The 16,467-nt window shown below is 40.3% G+C and overlaps 1 protein-coding gene across 8 annotated transcripts in view; it reads left to right on the top strand.

Moving 5' to 3' along the window:
- KCNN2 (potassium calcium-activated channel subfamily N member 2) overlaps nucleotides 1-16,467 on the top strand; it is a 328,108-nt gene that overhangs the window by 243,245 nt on the left and 68,396 nt on the right. For 5 of the 8 annotated variants that reach the window (XM_084882819.1, XM_084882822.1, XM_084882823.1 and 2 more), the window contains one exon: nucleotides 14,372-14,512. The exons of the other annotated variants lie outside the window; for them this stretch is intronic. In XM_084882819.1, the coding sequence (XP_084738945.1) occupies nucleotides 14,372-14,512 (141 nt within the window). The remainder of the gene's footprint in view (nucleotides 1-14,371; nucleotides 14,513-16,467) is intronic. 8 annotated transcript variants of the gene reach the window in all.

A 16,467-nucleotide genomic window follows, 5' to 3' on the forward strand; every position in this document is an offset into this window, starting at 1 on the left:
GGGGATATTTAAAATTCTTGTTTGTTTGTTTGGGGGTATTTTTCCCCATTGGGGCAATACTTTGTTTTCATAGATCCACAGCTTTCTTCATGACCAAGTGCAAACATTTGTAACATGTCCGACCCTTCTTTAGGCATGTTGATAAAGATTATTAAAAACTAAGCTGCCACCTCCCGATTGTGTGGCCTGGCCAGATGTTATGATGGCCACCCCCATGACTTTGGAAGTCAGGCCATGGGCTTCCTGACCAAATTACCACTATTAGACTGTTCTTCATAGTGCACTTCATATCACAGTGACAGGATATCATAGTACAACACACAAGGATGTGGCAATTGATATTTGCCATTCAGTATCCCACAGTGGCTCAGGGGCAAAATATTTTGAGTGACTACTGCCTAATATCATTGCTTTCAGGTCTCCTCTCATAGATTTAGTATTCTCAAAGCTTTCTGTGCTACATAATATATACTATTTTCATTTATAGAATTGTATTTAACATTCTAACAAAAGAAGATGCAATTGTAAAATAAATTTTTGCAGATTCTGTGGTATCTAATGTTGCAGGCATAGAACCTCTTATGAAATTTCATGTAGGTATCCTTGTCTGTAAATATGAAAGCCACAAAGTAAGATCGGGGGAACTGGCAGGAAATCTCTTGCCAATGATCATAGTGAAAAGTTAAATTTAGTAGCTCTCTTGATTTAAAGAAATGGTTCCTAATAGTTCATGTGAATCAGTATATTGGTGATCATAAGTTCTCTGTTTTTGGACAAAAGTACGGCTTTGCTAGATATCTATAGAGAATCTCCACATATGATTATTATGGAGGCAGTTGTGTTACAAAATGAAATATCCAGTACAGAAAGATCACTTTGGTCAGAAATTTAACTTTGTTTAGTGGTGGCCAGCCATTAGAATTTCTGACTTTTTATTTTTGGAAAGAGATGATTATATTTATCTGTACTAGTTACTAAGGTAGTCTGCCTACTGTGCTTTCTATTGATGAGTAAAGTGTTTTTGCTTGTGTTTGATTTGTTTTAAATGGGTTCTAAGAAGCTCGGGGGTGTCAGTTTGAAGTGAGAGGCCACTCTGTAGGTTCTGTATTCCAGTTTAAAGATACTTCATTTTTGATATCCGGATAGCTTTTATTCCTCTTCTCATCCCAATTCACCTCCTTTATCATCTGGACTCTGTTCTTTCAGCCTTACTAAGGTCGTGGGCATTTATCATGATGGAGTATGTGTTTTGGCTAGGTGCATGATGATGGAGGGTTAGTTGGTAAAAATAAATTAAGATGCCAGCAGATTTAATGTGGTCTTGAAGAAGAACCTGGAAGACTATTGTAGTCATTAATCACGGGCATAGTTTTATCTGATCTGGGTTAGGGGATGAGTTCTCCAGTTTTAAGGTATTCTTTTAGTGCCTGTGGTATTCCACACTCTGTGCAAATGGAGGTACAAAAGCCCCACCTGAACCAGCTTCTCAAGGATAAAGACAGTATCTGTACATCTTGATCCCCAGAGCCCAAAGCCCTTTAATATCTGGGTCAGATAAGACTTTACAAGTCACCTAACTCTTATCAGGTCAAGAGTAACACCAACCACCAGTGCTCCACGTGGCCCTGCGGGGGGTGAGAGTTTCTGCGCAGATAGGCACTGCCAGTCAGAACAACAGAAGGCTAATTAGCAGCACTTCGTGAATTACTTCACATGTTAAAGTGCAACCCAGTAAGAGTCATTATAAGGAATATTATTAATGCAATAATGTATAATAAATGTGGAAAAAACTCTTACATCTTTATTTCTAGGAACTGGTTCATTTGCAAGTAATTAGAGTTTTACTATTTAGTAAGTTAACAAAGGTTAATGGGGAGCTCTGTGTTCATTTAACATTTCTTTGAAGCAGGAGTGAAGACAACCCTGGCTGAATTTTTGAAGACTGCAGGCACACTGGTCTAAGAAACCTGAAACCTTCATTAGGCGCTGGCCCCACAGGCTCAGCCTCACAGGAACATGACAGGCAGGCAGCCCTGCGTGACAGCCTCCCAGCGTCCCCCTGCAAGGCCTTTCATTGACTGCTGGAGCACGCAGACTTCTGACAGACTGCTGGGTCTTTTATCTCAGATCTTGCTTTGTGGGCTCTCAGCTTCTGTGTGGCTACAGTCACTGACTGGGATGAGCAGAGGGAGGGCAGAGGGAACCCCACCCTGCGGTGACTGTTGTGACAGCCCTCCACAGAGCAGAGAAACATGCAGGCAGATGCCCCTAAGGCAGCATTCCATCTTTCTTTCACAAAATTTCTCATGTCCTGAGTGCATTGCTCTTGTCCCTTCTGCCATCAACTTAGGTCCTGCGGTGTGTTTAATGTCACCGGTACTTCCTGAAAGCCTCCTTAATGGAGGAATAGGTGTAAGAAGCAGTCTAGCCTTGCTCCTGTTAGAAATGCACACAGCAAGGGCTGTCCCCATGCTCTGCAGGACTTCTGAGAATCCTAGCCACATGAGAAAAGGAAAAAAGCATCCTGAGTTTTAAACCGGGAGGTTTAACTTTCTCATGCAATCATATGCTTAACCACAGTTTTGAAGGGGTCCCAAGTAGGTTGTTTGAAATATGACATAAGACTTTTGTTTGTGGTCTCTTCTTTTATCTGGTTTAGTCTTTGTCTTAATCTGTGCATCTTATTGATCATTTTTTAGGAACAAATACCAGGGAGAACTGAGGGAATAAAAATATTCTTTCCAGTGTACTGAGCTCTCTATAGCAGGGGTTCTCAAACTAATGCCTATGAGCCAAATTTGACCCGCTGTTTGTTTTTGGACAGCCCATGACCTAAGAATAATTTTTACCTTTTTAGATCATTGTGACAGAGACCATATGTGACCTGCAAAGCCTAGAATATTTATTATCATTTTATGGATCAAGTTAACTGAAAGTAGCATCATTTTTTGTCAAATTTGTTTCAAGCACAATGTGATATTATAAAAGATTTTTCTAATTTTATTTTGAGTTTCAGATAATGAATTGATATTTGTCACAGCTTAAATAAGGCGTTTTATTTTTCTTTCTTTCAAATGATCATTATAATATATTTAGGACTAAATATAAACTTTTCATGACCAAGGATCAATCATTGATGTTGGTTTAAGTGATAGGTCCAAGTGTCATAAGGATGTTAACCAGTGACCTAAGCTATGTTGACTAGTACTATTGTAGCTAAATGCTGGTATAATTTGTTTTGGCTATAAAATAAAAGAAAAACTACAACCTTTGTCCACCTAAATATAATGAGGCTATATATGAAAAAAGTGCCCTGATCTATTGAGAGATCTAGTCTCAGGGGTTCTGACCTCATTGACCTTGAATAACATCAGTGGAAACACTGAATCATTAAGATTAGCCAAAGAACATATATGTATATATGCAGAGCCCATGGACACAGACAGCAATGTGGTCATGAGGGGCTGGGGAAGAACTGGATGGAGGGGGCAAATGGAGGACATCTGAAATAGTGTCAACAATAAATATTGAAAAAAGAAATATATCCACTGAGCCAAACTGGCTAGGGCCACACAAATAATTATATATTTGTGTTGATTTCAGAGAAGAAGGGAGAGCAAGAGAGAGATAAAAACATCAATGATGAGAGAGAATCATTGTTTGGCTGCCTCCTGCATGCCCCACCTTAAGGATCAAGTCTACAACCTGGGCATGTGCCTTAACCAGGAATGGAACATGACCTCCTGGTTCATAGGTGGATGCTCAACCACTGAGCCACATGGTACAATTTTGTAACATAGAAACTCACACCTGAAACCTATATGTTCATGTTGACCAATGTCACCCCAGTCAATTTAATAAATGGAAAAAAAGGATTAAGAAAAAACAAAATCTAATATGGACATTGTGGAGGGGCAGATCTTGGGATGGATTTGGAACTGAAGCCTTCCAAACGTAATCATTTACCATTGCCAGAATGATTTCACTTGGACCAGGAAGATAATCTAAACTGTTCTTTGCCATGTTGTTCTCCACAATATGTAGCTGAGCTATGGATAAAACAGTGGCTTCATGATGCTTATTTTGGCACTTCTAAGGGTAAAACAGTTTTTATTATGATTATGTTAATGGAGTGTCAGCATAAAATACCATGATTGTTTTTGTCCTAGGGTCTCTGCTTGCAAACACAGAACTGTTTCTAGCAAGTCAGCTTATGTCACTTTATATGGGACAAATTGACCAGCAAAAGATTAAAATAATTCCTGTTTGATTTTCTAGTATGAATCTCTACTAAGTCCTTTGTGAGGTTTTTTGGCTATTTCTCTTACACATTACTGCCTTTTTTATAAGCACAATGTTCCTCAAAAAAGTATAAAGGGAGAAGCTATAATTTGGCTAATATACCAGATATCTGGGACAATATCATGGATGTTGATAACATTATTTATATTACTTTAGGAAAGCATTCAGAGAACATGTTTTATAGGAGATCCAGAGCTTTAATGGCATTTTTTGCTTGATAAGAATTTCATATTATTGTCGCATCACAACTTCCTCCAGCTTTACTTCCTCCTCTCATCTGACCCTTCAGACTGACTGTAGATCTATCTCATTTTGGTGAGGCCTTCTCTCACCTCAAAGAATTATCATTTCATGGCAGTTTTCATACTCAGTAAAAATAATGTTTTCCTTCCTTCCCCAATGTGTTTGATGGCCACATTTCCATACTTAAGACAGATACGTGGGATGTGAAATTGCAATTTGCTTCTTCCTCAAAATGAGTTTATCTTTTGAATGCTACAGATTTTTATACCTTTCCAACCCAGCCTTAAGTTGTCTTAACCACTTTCCAATCGATTTTGCACATAGCCTTGGATGCTCTTGTTTAAGCATATATTACATTTGCTTTTTATAGATTGTCTTTGTTGGGAAAGGAGAAATCTGGGTAATAGTTACTAGTGACCAATGTATTTAGGTGAAATTGTATAAAAATTAAAAGAAATGAAAAATAAAAGCCAACATGTGGGTTAAACTTTGTTATGGTAGCTTAGATTTTAAAAGAATGTATCTGCGATTTGCTTGCTTTTATTTAAATTGAAAGTAATCTTGGCACAGTTTGAAAGGAAGCACTGTGTTTGAACCATCCTTATGTTTCCCAGTTTTTCATGATCAGTATTTATTCAGTGGTATTCTACTAAAACCATTCTGCTAATTTGTCTTTTCTCAAATCACCACTAGGCAGAAAGGAAAAAAAGAGAACTTGTGCTGCTCTAAGTGGCATCTCCATATTAAGGAGATTATTTATATGTGTCTTAGTGTTCTATAAAACCAGAAAAAGACTGTATGTGCAAGTCTCTTAAGTACTATGAATGGCTGGACAGTATATATAACTAGAGTGGTATATATAATACTAGAGACCTGGTGCACGAAATTCATGCACTGTGGTTGGCACGGAAATCCCTCAGCCTGCATCCTCCCACAGTCCGGGAGTTCTTGGGAGTTCTTGGGAGATATCTGACCGATGGCTTAGGTCCACTCCCCAGATGTCAGTAGAACATCCTTAGCACTGCCTCAGAGGAGGGAGAGGTTCCCACCACCACCACTGTGCATGCCAGCCATGAGCCTAGCTTCTGGCCGAGCAGCACTCCCCCTGTGAAAGTGCACTGACCTATGTTGAGCGTCTGTGTATATCATAGCAACAGGTTGTTCCACTGTTCAGTCTCTTTGCATATTAACCTTTTATTATATAGGATTATTATATCATACAATTTGAATGCCATTGGATCAAGGGGGAATCCTTCTTGTCATCATGGACACTGTGGTGATGAGGCCAAGCCAGTAAGTCTGGCTGCATTGTCCCCTGGAGTTTGTTTGGGCACAGCTATAAGCTATTCTCTCTGAGCAAACATGAGCCTCATAGAACAGGCCATGGTCAGAGACTTATGGATAACTAGCAGACACAAATCTGACTGGAATTGCTCAGAAAGGAAGTTCTACTTAGGTCAGTTGGCATTTCACCTGGCAAATAATTAGCACTTTTATAGTCGATAGAGTCCATAGTTTTATGAGACTTGGGGCTTGTTACTATTGATCAGCCAGATTCTGTCTTAGGAGGTAAAAGTCAGAAATCATATACTGTGGCAAATAAAGTTAAAAAGGGAAATACACTGGACCCCAGGACCCACAGATGGCCCAAAACCGGCGTTCAGTAAGTTCATTAATTGCCAGTTGAGTGTCACCTGAAGCAAAGCAACAAGGCACACATCCCATTTACAAGAAGTACATGTAGGTGACTCACAACGTGGCTCCTGCAGGGCAGGGTGGCGGCTTTGACTTTTCAGGTGCTCCTAACATAAACCCTGGAACAAAGCCAGCCATCAATAAAGTGTTGTGGCATAAGAGAATCGGTAGTTAATTATGGATGTTTTGCTAATTTTTAAGGTCTTGTCCTTAAGTCCTCAGACCTAATTAAATTGGAACAGAGCTTGCCACCCACTCATCACCCAGCCCACCCCCCCCAAAATTCAGGCAAAAATACTGAATCATGGAATGACTTTAAATGAGGAGGCACATAAAAATCTAACCTTTTCAGAGATTTAGGAAGTGTTTCATACTCTATAAGTTAGAGTTGCCTTTTTTAGTATTAATACCTATTTCCAAAGATACGCATTTATTAAGAGAAAAATAAATACTACAAATGGGTCCTAGAGCAGGCAATGAGATGAGAAAGAAAATTCCCACCCATTATCTCATTTGCTAATATACAGATATATTGGAGAGCCTAAATATAAAAATGGTATAATCTTTGCCCTCCAGGAATTTGCAATATAGTAGGGTAAATAAACTATGATATGAGCGAGAATAAGATAACCACCATAGCTGAGGGACAAGAACACAGATCATAAATCATAATGTTAAAACTTAGGAGATGACTTCCTACAGAAGAATACCTTTGACTTGGGACTTAGAATGTCAGAAGGCCAAACAGTGAGGAAATCTAGCCCCTTCTGAGGAACGGCCTAAATAAGGGGTATGGAGAACGGAAAGTACAGGGCATGGTGAAGGGGCATCTGTTCCCACAGCGAAGAATTTATAAAGGATTGTGGTTGGAGATTAGCTAACATGGGGCTGTTGTGCAGGACAATGAGGAGTGTGGCTTTCCAGATCTATTCCCACAGACTTCCTTCATGATGTTGGTGTTACCTGCGTTATTATTTTAGTGGAACTTCTACTAAATTGACATTTATTTTTCTAGTTCACATTCACTTTAAAGGGAGCTTACTATCACTATGGCAAATAATAACCCTATATTACCTGCTCTAAATAAATCCAGAAACCCAATACTGGCATTAAATTCTAATTTAGCCTTGTTTCCTTTCTACTGCCCTGAGCTGAGCCTATAGCTTTGTCATGGTGGAAGGTCAACAAATGTTTAAGAGTTGATCCTGACCTGCTAGCAGCACAAAGGCTAGTGCTTTTTCTTAGACCTGTCAGAAGGATCAAAAGAGGAGTAAAATGAAAACAAATGACTTATTAAAAATAAGATATTTTTAAATCCTGAGTCTCTGTGCTAGTGAAATTCACCTCGAATACCTCCTACAACCTTGGCCTGGGCCATTGCCCCAATCCTGTACTTTCAGAAACTCTGCTCCAGGCACTGGAGAGAGTCTGAAGGGTTTTAGGCATATGAGCAATTTAAAAGCTGCCTGTAGTTTAGAAGGAAAATCCTGGCAGTGGTATTGTCAAGGGCATCTGGGAACAGGAAATCCAGCTGAGAGGCTATCACAGGATCTAGACCAGAGGAGAAGGGCCTGGATGAAGGGATGTTCCTTCCACGTGCCAGGTACCAGTATGGGGCTCAGAGGTAAGGCTTTGAAGAGGAATCTGACATTTTAACTTGTATGAAATGGTGAAGGTTGTAGGGACTTAAAGATATACTGAACACAGGAGGAGAGAGTTGGAAAGGGAAGCAATAAGGGATTTATTTTGGAGATGCCAAAAAGATGTTGAAAAAAGAGAATAAGGTCCTTAAGATAAGCCACTGGAATGCCACCTTTATCTAAAGAGATGGGAAGAGAGGAAGAGGAAAAAAATAGGTTAAAGCTCAAAGAAAAGGGAGTAAAGAAGATTCTCATCAGATGACCTTCAGTCTCTCTGAAATGAATGATAAAGCTTTGCATGCAAAGCAAGCTTGGTGAAGACATGGTCATCTAAATTCAGTAAAGGAAAGATATTGTAATCTGTTCTACCCAAGATCTTGGTATGAATAAGAAACTTTCATGTTTTTAAATATCAAAAATTCTCCATAAATCTCAAAACATTGCAACTTCAGATTCACTTGACACCTACTAAGGAAGTTCAGCTAGAAACTAATATACTCTGATGTGAGATTCCCAATTCTGTGTGACCTAAACCTACAGTCCTACAATGCACAGATCAATGTGTCAGTCACAGGATTTTCAAGTTTAGGGATGAGAGGAATTCTCAAGGTGACCTGTCCAACAATTAATTTAGTTCTTGAATCATGTCAAATTCACAAAGTATCATTCATGCCATTCTTGGAACCTCAAACAATGCCCTTACCTACAAAAGCCTATTCTTTCCTTGGGCCAACTTACTTTATTTTTAAATATACTGAAATTCCCTCAGAATAGTATGTACAATAAAAATTTTAGTGCATTACTGGCTGGCTGAGCCCGAGTTTCTAGGTGATGCTTCCTTACCTCCCTGCCCTAATGAATCCCATTGGAATAAGAACAGTCATGCTGGCACCTCAGTTAATGGCCACAGGGTATACTTAACGTGAATATGGGTTTGCTTCTGTTTGATGATGTTTGGAGTAGTTTAATTATATACTTATAGTGAAAGGCCATTTGAATACAGATTTGAAGATGCATCGTGTTTCTCTCTTCAGAGCTTCTAAAATACTTTCATCTCTAACCTACTTACTCATCTGTCCTCACTTCTATTATACCTGGGATTACACATACTACTCTGTCTGTGTGTGTTGGACCCACCAGACCACAAGCTATCTAAAGCCATTCTCTTTCATGCGTTACTTCATTTACCCATCTGTCCATTGCACCGTGCTAGGCTCTGCTCCAGGTCTTGGTTGAGAACAGGGAGAGGTTGCCTACATTCTCTGGACTCTTCTGTAGATGAGTCAGCAGCCTAGCTCAGTGCTGGGCACATTGTCACTAATGAATCAGCAGCCTAGCCTAGTGCTGGGGACACTGTAACTGTTCCATAAATAGCTGATAAATCAGTGGAAAGTGTTGGATAGTGATTTTTCGAGGGTGGTGAGGTCTTTTGCAGCTAGGTTAAGAAGGGTGAGGCATATGCCTCATAGAATTTAAGGTTTAGCAAATTAGCAAATAGTGGTTTGAAATACATTTTAAAAAATGAACAACAAAGTCTGTGCCTGTGCCTAGCCCCCAGGATCTCTGAGTGCCACAGAGTTGAAGGGTGGGTAAGAAAGCAGTTGAAGGGGCAGATGCTTACTGTCTCGCTCTCCATCCTCCCCAAGCATCGGAGGCCCTTTCCGTGTAGCCTTTTATCTGCCTGGTGAGCACGTGGTTCTGCCTTGGCTGCCAGCACAGCTGGTGTTACAAAGAAGGAAAGCTAGTGGGAAAACATTTATTCTCAAAAATGTTGGGAAGGACGGCTGAACGGAGGTGGTGCATGTGTGAATAAGTACGGGGTTGGACTGTCCTTCAGTGTTGTGGGAAGTTGGGGAAAATGGATACACGTGTATCGTTAGGAAACATGTCATCCTTCAGGTTCCAGAGAGGGCTGTACTTTCTAATAATTGCACCCAATTCAACCCTGTCACAGTGTCCCTTCCCTACTTTGTATCTTCTCGCTTCATTATCCCAATAGCAATAGATTCTGCCTATTGGTTCCTCAGGGCATAGTTTTGCTTTATTTCACAGGAAGAGGGGAAAACGTACAGTGATTTGAGAACAAATCTTCATTATCCTCAGTCAGCCTCTACAGAAATTAGCAAATAGTGGTGTCTTTTTTTCCTAAAATAACTGGGGCAAAATAGATTTTTTTATTATTATTGTCAGTTAAGAACTAGCCTTGAACTTTGATTGGCAGAGAAAAAAGGAGAGGATGGCATTCCCTTCAGTTATGCCCATGACACAATTGTATCTGACTGTATGTGAGCTTCAGTTTCTAGCTTCTGTGATTCCAAAACTTCATTGAAAAGCTCAGAGATCAAGAGAATTGGAAAAATTAAGAAAGCCTGTTTCATAGACATTTCTAAATGTATAGCAGACTCTTTTGTATTAAATAATTAACATAAAGGAGTTTGTTTTTTTTTTAAATCTGGAAATATGTTATCTAGTTAAAGCACAGTTGAATATTATATTTTGCCTTTCCTTTATTCAAGTTTCACAAATTGAAAAGGATGTAAACATTTTTATAAGGATTCATCTTTACTGCCTGTCAAAACCCAAATATGCTTGTAGCTCTATAGGGAGCTTCCTTCCTAAGAACTGAGGTTAAAAAAACACAAGTCAAGAATGGATCTGATTTACCCATTTGTAAAATTAAGTAGTTGGATAAACCAGTCCAGGCCCTCCCAGCTGGAATTCTGTTTTTTGTGCTCTGGGAATGTTTGGAGGTCCTCGGTAGGCACTCTAGGGGTGAATCTTCCGGTGGTTAAGATTTGTTGAGCCATTGATGTCAGTTAGTCCAATCTAGCAATCTGTGATATAGTGATGCATTATGATAAAAAGTTTCCTGTTCCAGGGGAGGCATGCATGTACTTAGATAAACTACTAAGACGTGAGTTTCATGAGAGAAAGATCTGAACTACTGGTATGCCTGGTGCCTGCTCATGCTCATTAACTCTTTGCCGGACTATCCTGGAAAATAGACATCAGTATCCCATACATTCTAACTAGGGGAGATATCACCTTCAAGGGGATGAACATAGGCCTTGAGAGAATGAACAAATCTTGCTCTTTTGTATAAAATTTAAATGTACATAAAATATAAAACTTGATCTATAATATCCGGTGGTGGTATAATATCATGTGGGGTGATTAGGTAATAAAAAAATAAGGTTCATTAGGGGGGTAATGTGAAAAAAAAAAAAAGGTTGAGAAATAGAAATAGAGATTATGCTCAAAGTTGTAGCTGAAGAGTCTAAGGCTCAGAAAGGTGGCCTCACTCGGTTACCTGACAAGCAAGAGGCATGACTGGCCCTTGGACCCACCCTGACTGACTCCCAAGACTGCTATGCATTGCAAACTAGCTGACTTTGATAGTTGGCTAAGAGGGGTCAGCAGGGCAGGCTTTAGAGATTTTGGTTTAGGTCAGTGGTCAGCAAACTCATTAGTCAACAGAGCCAAATATCAACAGTACAACAATTGAAATTTCTTCTGAGAGCCAAATTTTTTTTAACTTAAACTTCCTCTAACACCACTTCTTCAAAATAGACTCCCCAGGCCGTGGTATTTTGTGGAAGAGCCACGCTCAAGGGGCCAAAGAGCCGCATATGACTCTTGAGTTGTAGTTTGCCGACCATGGGTTTAGGTATGATGTTCATAAAGGTTAGCCCAATGTTGATGGAGTTACTGCGGCAGCAAGGGAGGGCTAAGCTCCCTATGTTTCTAAACAGGCTGTTGTGTCGTGCAGAGGAGTGTCCTGTTCTAAATTCATCTTACTTATTTCTATGGCAGTCACGGTGGAGTTTTTTAAATGTGGGTTTTAAAAGGCATTTCAGGGATTCTGAAAAAGTACGATATTGCAAATTTAAGGCCTATGCCATTGGCGTAGGTTAAATCCACATTGGCAAATCATTGTACCTCTTTGCTGCCTTCTGGCAGCAAATTCGTTCGTTCTCAGCACTTGAGACACTGAATGCACCCAAATGTAGGAGCCACTGGATTTTCATTGAATTCTTGTGATGACTTAGATCTTCTTGTGTTGCGAGTGAATGATGCAGGTTGAGATGATTTGTAAGAACAGCATTGCAGTTTGGGGTTCTGTTTATGAATTTAGCTAAAAGCTCTGGGCGGGGCGGGGGTGTTTGCCGAGAGGGAGACCCAAGTACAGCACATCTCCTTGGTGACATGTGCTTGTTCTCGGAGCCTCAACACAGAGGTATTTTCCATTCAAGTCACCTAAGGACACTCTGCCAAACACCTTTGATGTTCCTGACTTCTAATGCTCCAAGTTACGAAAACATTAGCAAAGGAATCACAGTTGGTGCATTTTGGATTTAGTTTAATGAATGTAATGATTCAGCATGGAAATTTCTAGGATGAGAAAAGAAGAAAAAAAAAGCAGGGAGGGAAGTTTCCCTGAGATGGAAAGGAGAACTGTAAAGGGAAAATGTGTTTAAATCGCAGCAGCAGCGTTTCAGGTTAATGTGAGGAGAAATAAGTACCTTGGGAGTGAGAGTCATTCAATACTGGAACCAGTTATCCAGGGAAGTACTGGCATGGCCTTCTCTGCGGCTCTTTAAAAAGAATATTGATTTCTTATCTGCCTGGGATGATGTTGGGATAAGTCTACCTGGAAAGTAAACACTATTTGCCTTGGTTTCATATGACCAATGGGTCTCTGATTTGTTTTCCTTTTGTTCACAGTAACTTTATATATTGAGTTGAAGAGAAGCAGTACAGTGCTGGTAGCGTTGAGCCTAAAGCTTGATGACTCACTTTGAATTCCGGCTCTGCTGCCTAGCAGCTAGAGATCTTGCGGATCTTACCTAGATTCCGTACCTCTGTTTACTCATCTGTAAAGCAGGGTAAAACTGTACCTATGTATGAGATAAGTGTCAAGAGGATTCAATAAATTGATAATTTTTAAATGCCATATAAAGATTTATTAAAGTCAAGTCTTTTAAAGACTTACTAAGTCAAAACTTTGGCATCTTTATTTAACAACTTCAAAAAACTCTTACCAGTGCCATTAAAGCTGTATGCACATATTATGAGCTCATATCTACAAGTACATTATTGAAATAAGCTTGTATATGCTTTTAATGCACTTCAAGTTTAAAGATTCAGGTATTTGCATGGCATGTTTGAATTATCAAGAGAATCCGAAGAAATAAAACCTTCCTCTGTTTGATGCTTCTGGCACCTTGACTGCTGTGGGTCAGTTGGTGTGTTAGTTACATTCAGTAACCGAAACAGGGCTGCCTCAGAGGACTCGGCTTCTGGAAGCTTGCTCAGGTGGTGCTGGAGGTGCTGCCTGTGTCCTTAATGCTCCTGGTTTCTGCTTACAGGCCAGTGATCTCTCTCCTGGTGCCTTAAAGACCTAGCACTTTTGCAGCACATGCTGCAGATGCTCCTCCTTGTTGCAATTCTACTTGCCTCTTGGCCACTCCACCTGGTACATTACATATTTACCGACTTTCACATCATTTCAGGCATCATTCCCGATGCTTTGATACCCACATGGACAGCACATCCATCACCCTGGGCTCCAAGGTCATCAGGCTTTTGTCCTTGTTCTTTATTATACCTCATCCACTCACCTCCTTGATGCTACCTAGACTAGTGCTTCTCAACCTTTACCGTGCAGAGAGGTCACCTGGGTTCTTGGTAAGGTGCAATTTAAAGTTAGTAGGTCGGACATGGGGCCTGAGATCCTGCATTTCTCCCAGGCTCCCAGGTGATGCTGATGCTGCTGGTCCAAGGACCATATTTTGAATAAGAAAGGCAGATCCTGTTGGCCATCCCTTCAAAATTATATCCTGTGTCCATCCACTTCACAGCACCTCCTCACTGCCACTCTAGTCGCAGGTTAATGTAAGGAGAATAAGAACCTCCATCTCTCATTCTTAAGGGAAAGTAGGTCATAAAGAATTTCTCCTGTAGTTGCCTTCTACCTGGGCTCACTCCGGTCCCTGTGGTCAGTTACCAATAATCCTTTAAAAATGTAAACAAGATCATATAGCTTTCCTAATCAAAACCCACCAGTGACTTCTATCACACAGTGAAGAAATCCAAGGGGCTTTCCATGATCTGCCTCTGCCTACTTCTCCACACTGACCCTCCAGCTCTGACTTGCACATGTCAATCCTGCCTCTCCTCGAGGCCTGGCCTCCCGAATGCCCTTCCAGCTTTGCACAGGCTCTTCCTTACAACGCCCAGCTGCTGGATCAAAGGTTCCCTCTTTGGGGAGAAAGGTCCTGACAACATAATTGAAAATTGTCCCCCTCCTTCCCAAGAGGCTTCACTGTCTGTCCACTCAATCTGCTCTATTTTCCTTCATAGCACTTATTATCTGACATTTTCTTTAACAAAATACCTGGAGTACTTTCTGGGTACCAGGCGATGTCTAAGTATTTACAAATATCAATCCATTCAACTTCTTAATGCCCCTTGGTTCCCCCGTTTTACAGATTAAGGAGCTGGAGCATCAGGAGGCTAAGTCACTTATTGAGATCAATAGCTACTTCATGTTGGAGCCAGACTTGGAGCTCAGCTGTCTGGCTTCAGAATCCGTGTCCTAAGCCCCTGTGCTATTCTGCCCTCCACTCTTTGTGAGATATAACTATATAATTTAGAAATGTTCTCTAATATATAAATACGTGTTTCTTATTGCCTAGCTCTCCTAATAGAATGTAAACTCCATGTGGGCGGGACTTATTTCATCTAATTAACTGCTGTTGACCCAGCACCTAGAACCCTGCTTGGCACCTAGAAGGCACCCAGAACACTTATTGGATAAATGAATTCTACTGGTGTTACTCTGTATTTAAAAGCACCATTTGATTGTTTAAAGAAACGTATGTAAATATTAGTATTTTCATGAAAGTATGAATGGGACCTTTTTTTATATGAGAAGACTATATTACTTAAGGCATAAATTTTTAATAAAACTACTTATCATTACATATTTAGAACCTACCTTTTCTTAAGAATTTACGCTCGACTTGTAAATCTTAATATACTGTTGACAAATATAAAAATAAAAAAACAAGCAGCTTTACTATTTCTTTTATTAATGGTTGATTAATTCAAGTTGATCAGACTAAATTCTTAAATAGTCTCATTTACAAACTTGGTTAATTAAATTGACTTTGCTTTAAGTTCTATTTTAATGTATTCATTTTTCATTTTATGCATTTCAAATGCCTGATAAGAAACATTTACAATACAAACCAAACTTCTCAAAAAATTAAATTGCTCTTATTAATCTAATAAACCAAGCTTATAGCCAATCAAACTCACTTAAATATTCTAACACTGTTCTTACAAACTTAATCAAATTGTTTAAATCTCATAATAAAAATCATAGCTTTGGTAGAAAAAATAGATTATTCTTTAACTTAACCTAAAAATAACATACAAAAGGGCTGACATACGGCATTGTTTCTATTAAATTTTAAGCCTAGTTAGTATTTAAATGTCACCAGCTTTTCGGAGAGTTCTTATCTCCTAGGCAGGCTGAAGCACTGACTCAGCTGCTCACTGAGGGTGGGCACAGGACATAGAGGCTGTGCTCAAGTGACCAAAAGATGCACCTGAGCTGCAAAGGAACATGCCAGGCCTTTTGTTCTAGTTGCTCTGCAAAGAGGGCTCTCAGGCATTCTTCCTCAGATGAAATTGATCCTCATTTCCAAGTCTCACCTTCATATCCCTTCCTAATCTGATTCCTTTGTGATTTTTTTCTTCAACTTTTAGACTTCATTGCAACTACTTCCCTGACTGTGATTGAATTCTGCATTCTTTCCCATTGCTCTGACTCACACCTTGAGTCATAGTAATGACAGTCTCCATTTGTTGAACTGTGTGTATTTCAGTTAATTGCTTTTTTTAATTAATAGCTTTACTGAGGTATAATTCATACGTATCAGTGAGCATTGCATATATCAGTGCTTCATTCTATTTTGTGGCCCAATAATATTGCATTGTATAGATATAGCACATTTTGTTTATCCATTTGTCAGTTGATGGACATTTGGGTTGCTTCCAACTTTTGCCCATTATGAATAACTAGAGGCCTAGTGTATGAAATTTGTGCATTGGGGGGGGGGGGGGGAGAGCATGTCCCTCAGACCAGCCTGTAACCTCTTCAATCTGGGGCTCCTCAGGGGATGTCCAACTGCCTATTTAGGCCCAATCCCTGTGGTCGGACACCCCTCTCACAGTCCAAGACTGCTGGCTCCTTACCATTCGCCTGCCTGTCTAATTGCCCCTAACCACCCTGCCTGCCAGTCTGATAGCCCCCTAACCACTCCCCTGTTGGCCTGATTGATGCCTCACTGCTCCTCTGCCAGCCTGATCACTCCCAACTGCCCTCCCCTGCCAGCCTGATCACTCCCAACTGCCTTCCCGTGTTGGGCTGAGGGGAGTGGGGGACTCCAGCTGGATGAGGCAGGGCTGAGGGAACTGGGGGACTGAGGCTGGATGAGGGGTCTAGGGACTCCAGTTGCATGAGGCAGGGGTGAGGGGACTGGGGAACTGAGGCTGGATGAGGTGAGGCTGAGAGGAC

The sequence above is a fragment of the Pipistrellus hanaki genome (genome assembly GCF_964339955.1).
Source record: "Pipistrellus hanaki genome assembly, chromosome: 4".
Taxonomy (NCBI): domain Eukaryota; kingdom Metazoa; phylum Chordata; class Mammalia; order Chiroptera; family Vespertilionidae; genus Pipistrellus; species Pipistrellus hanaki.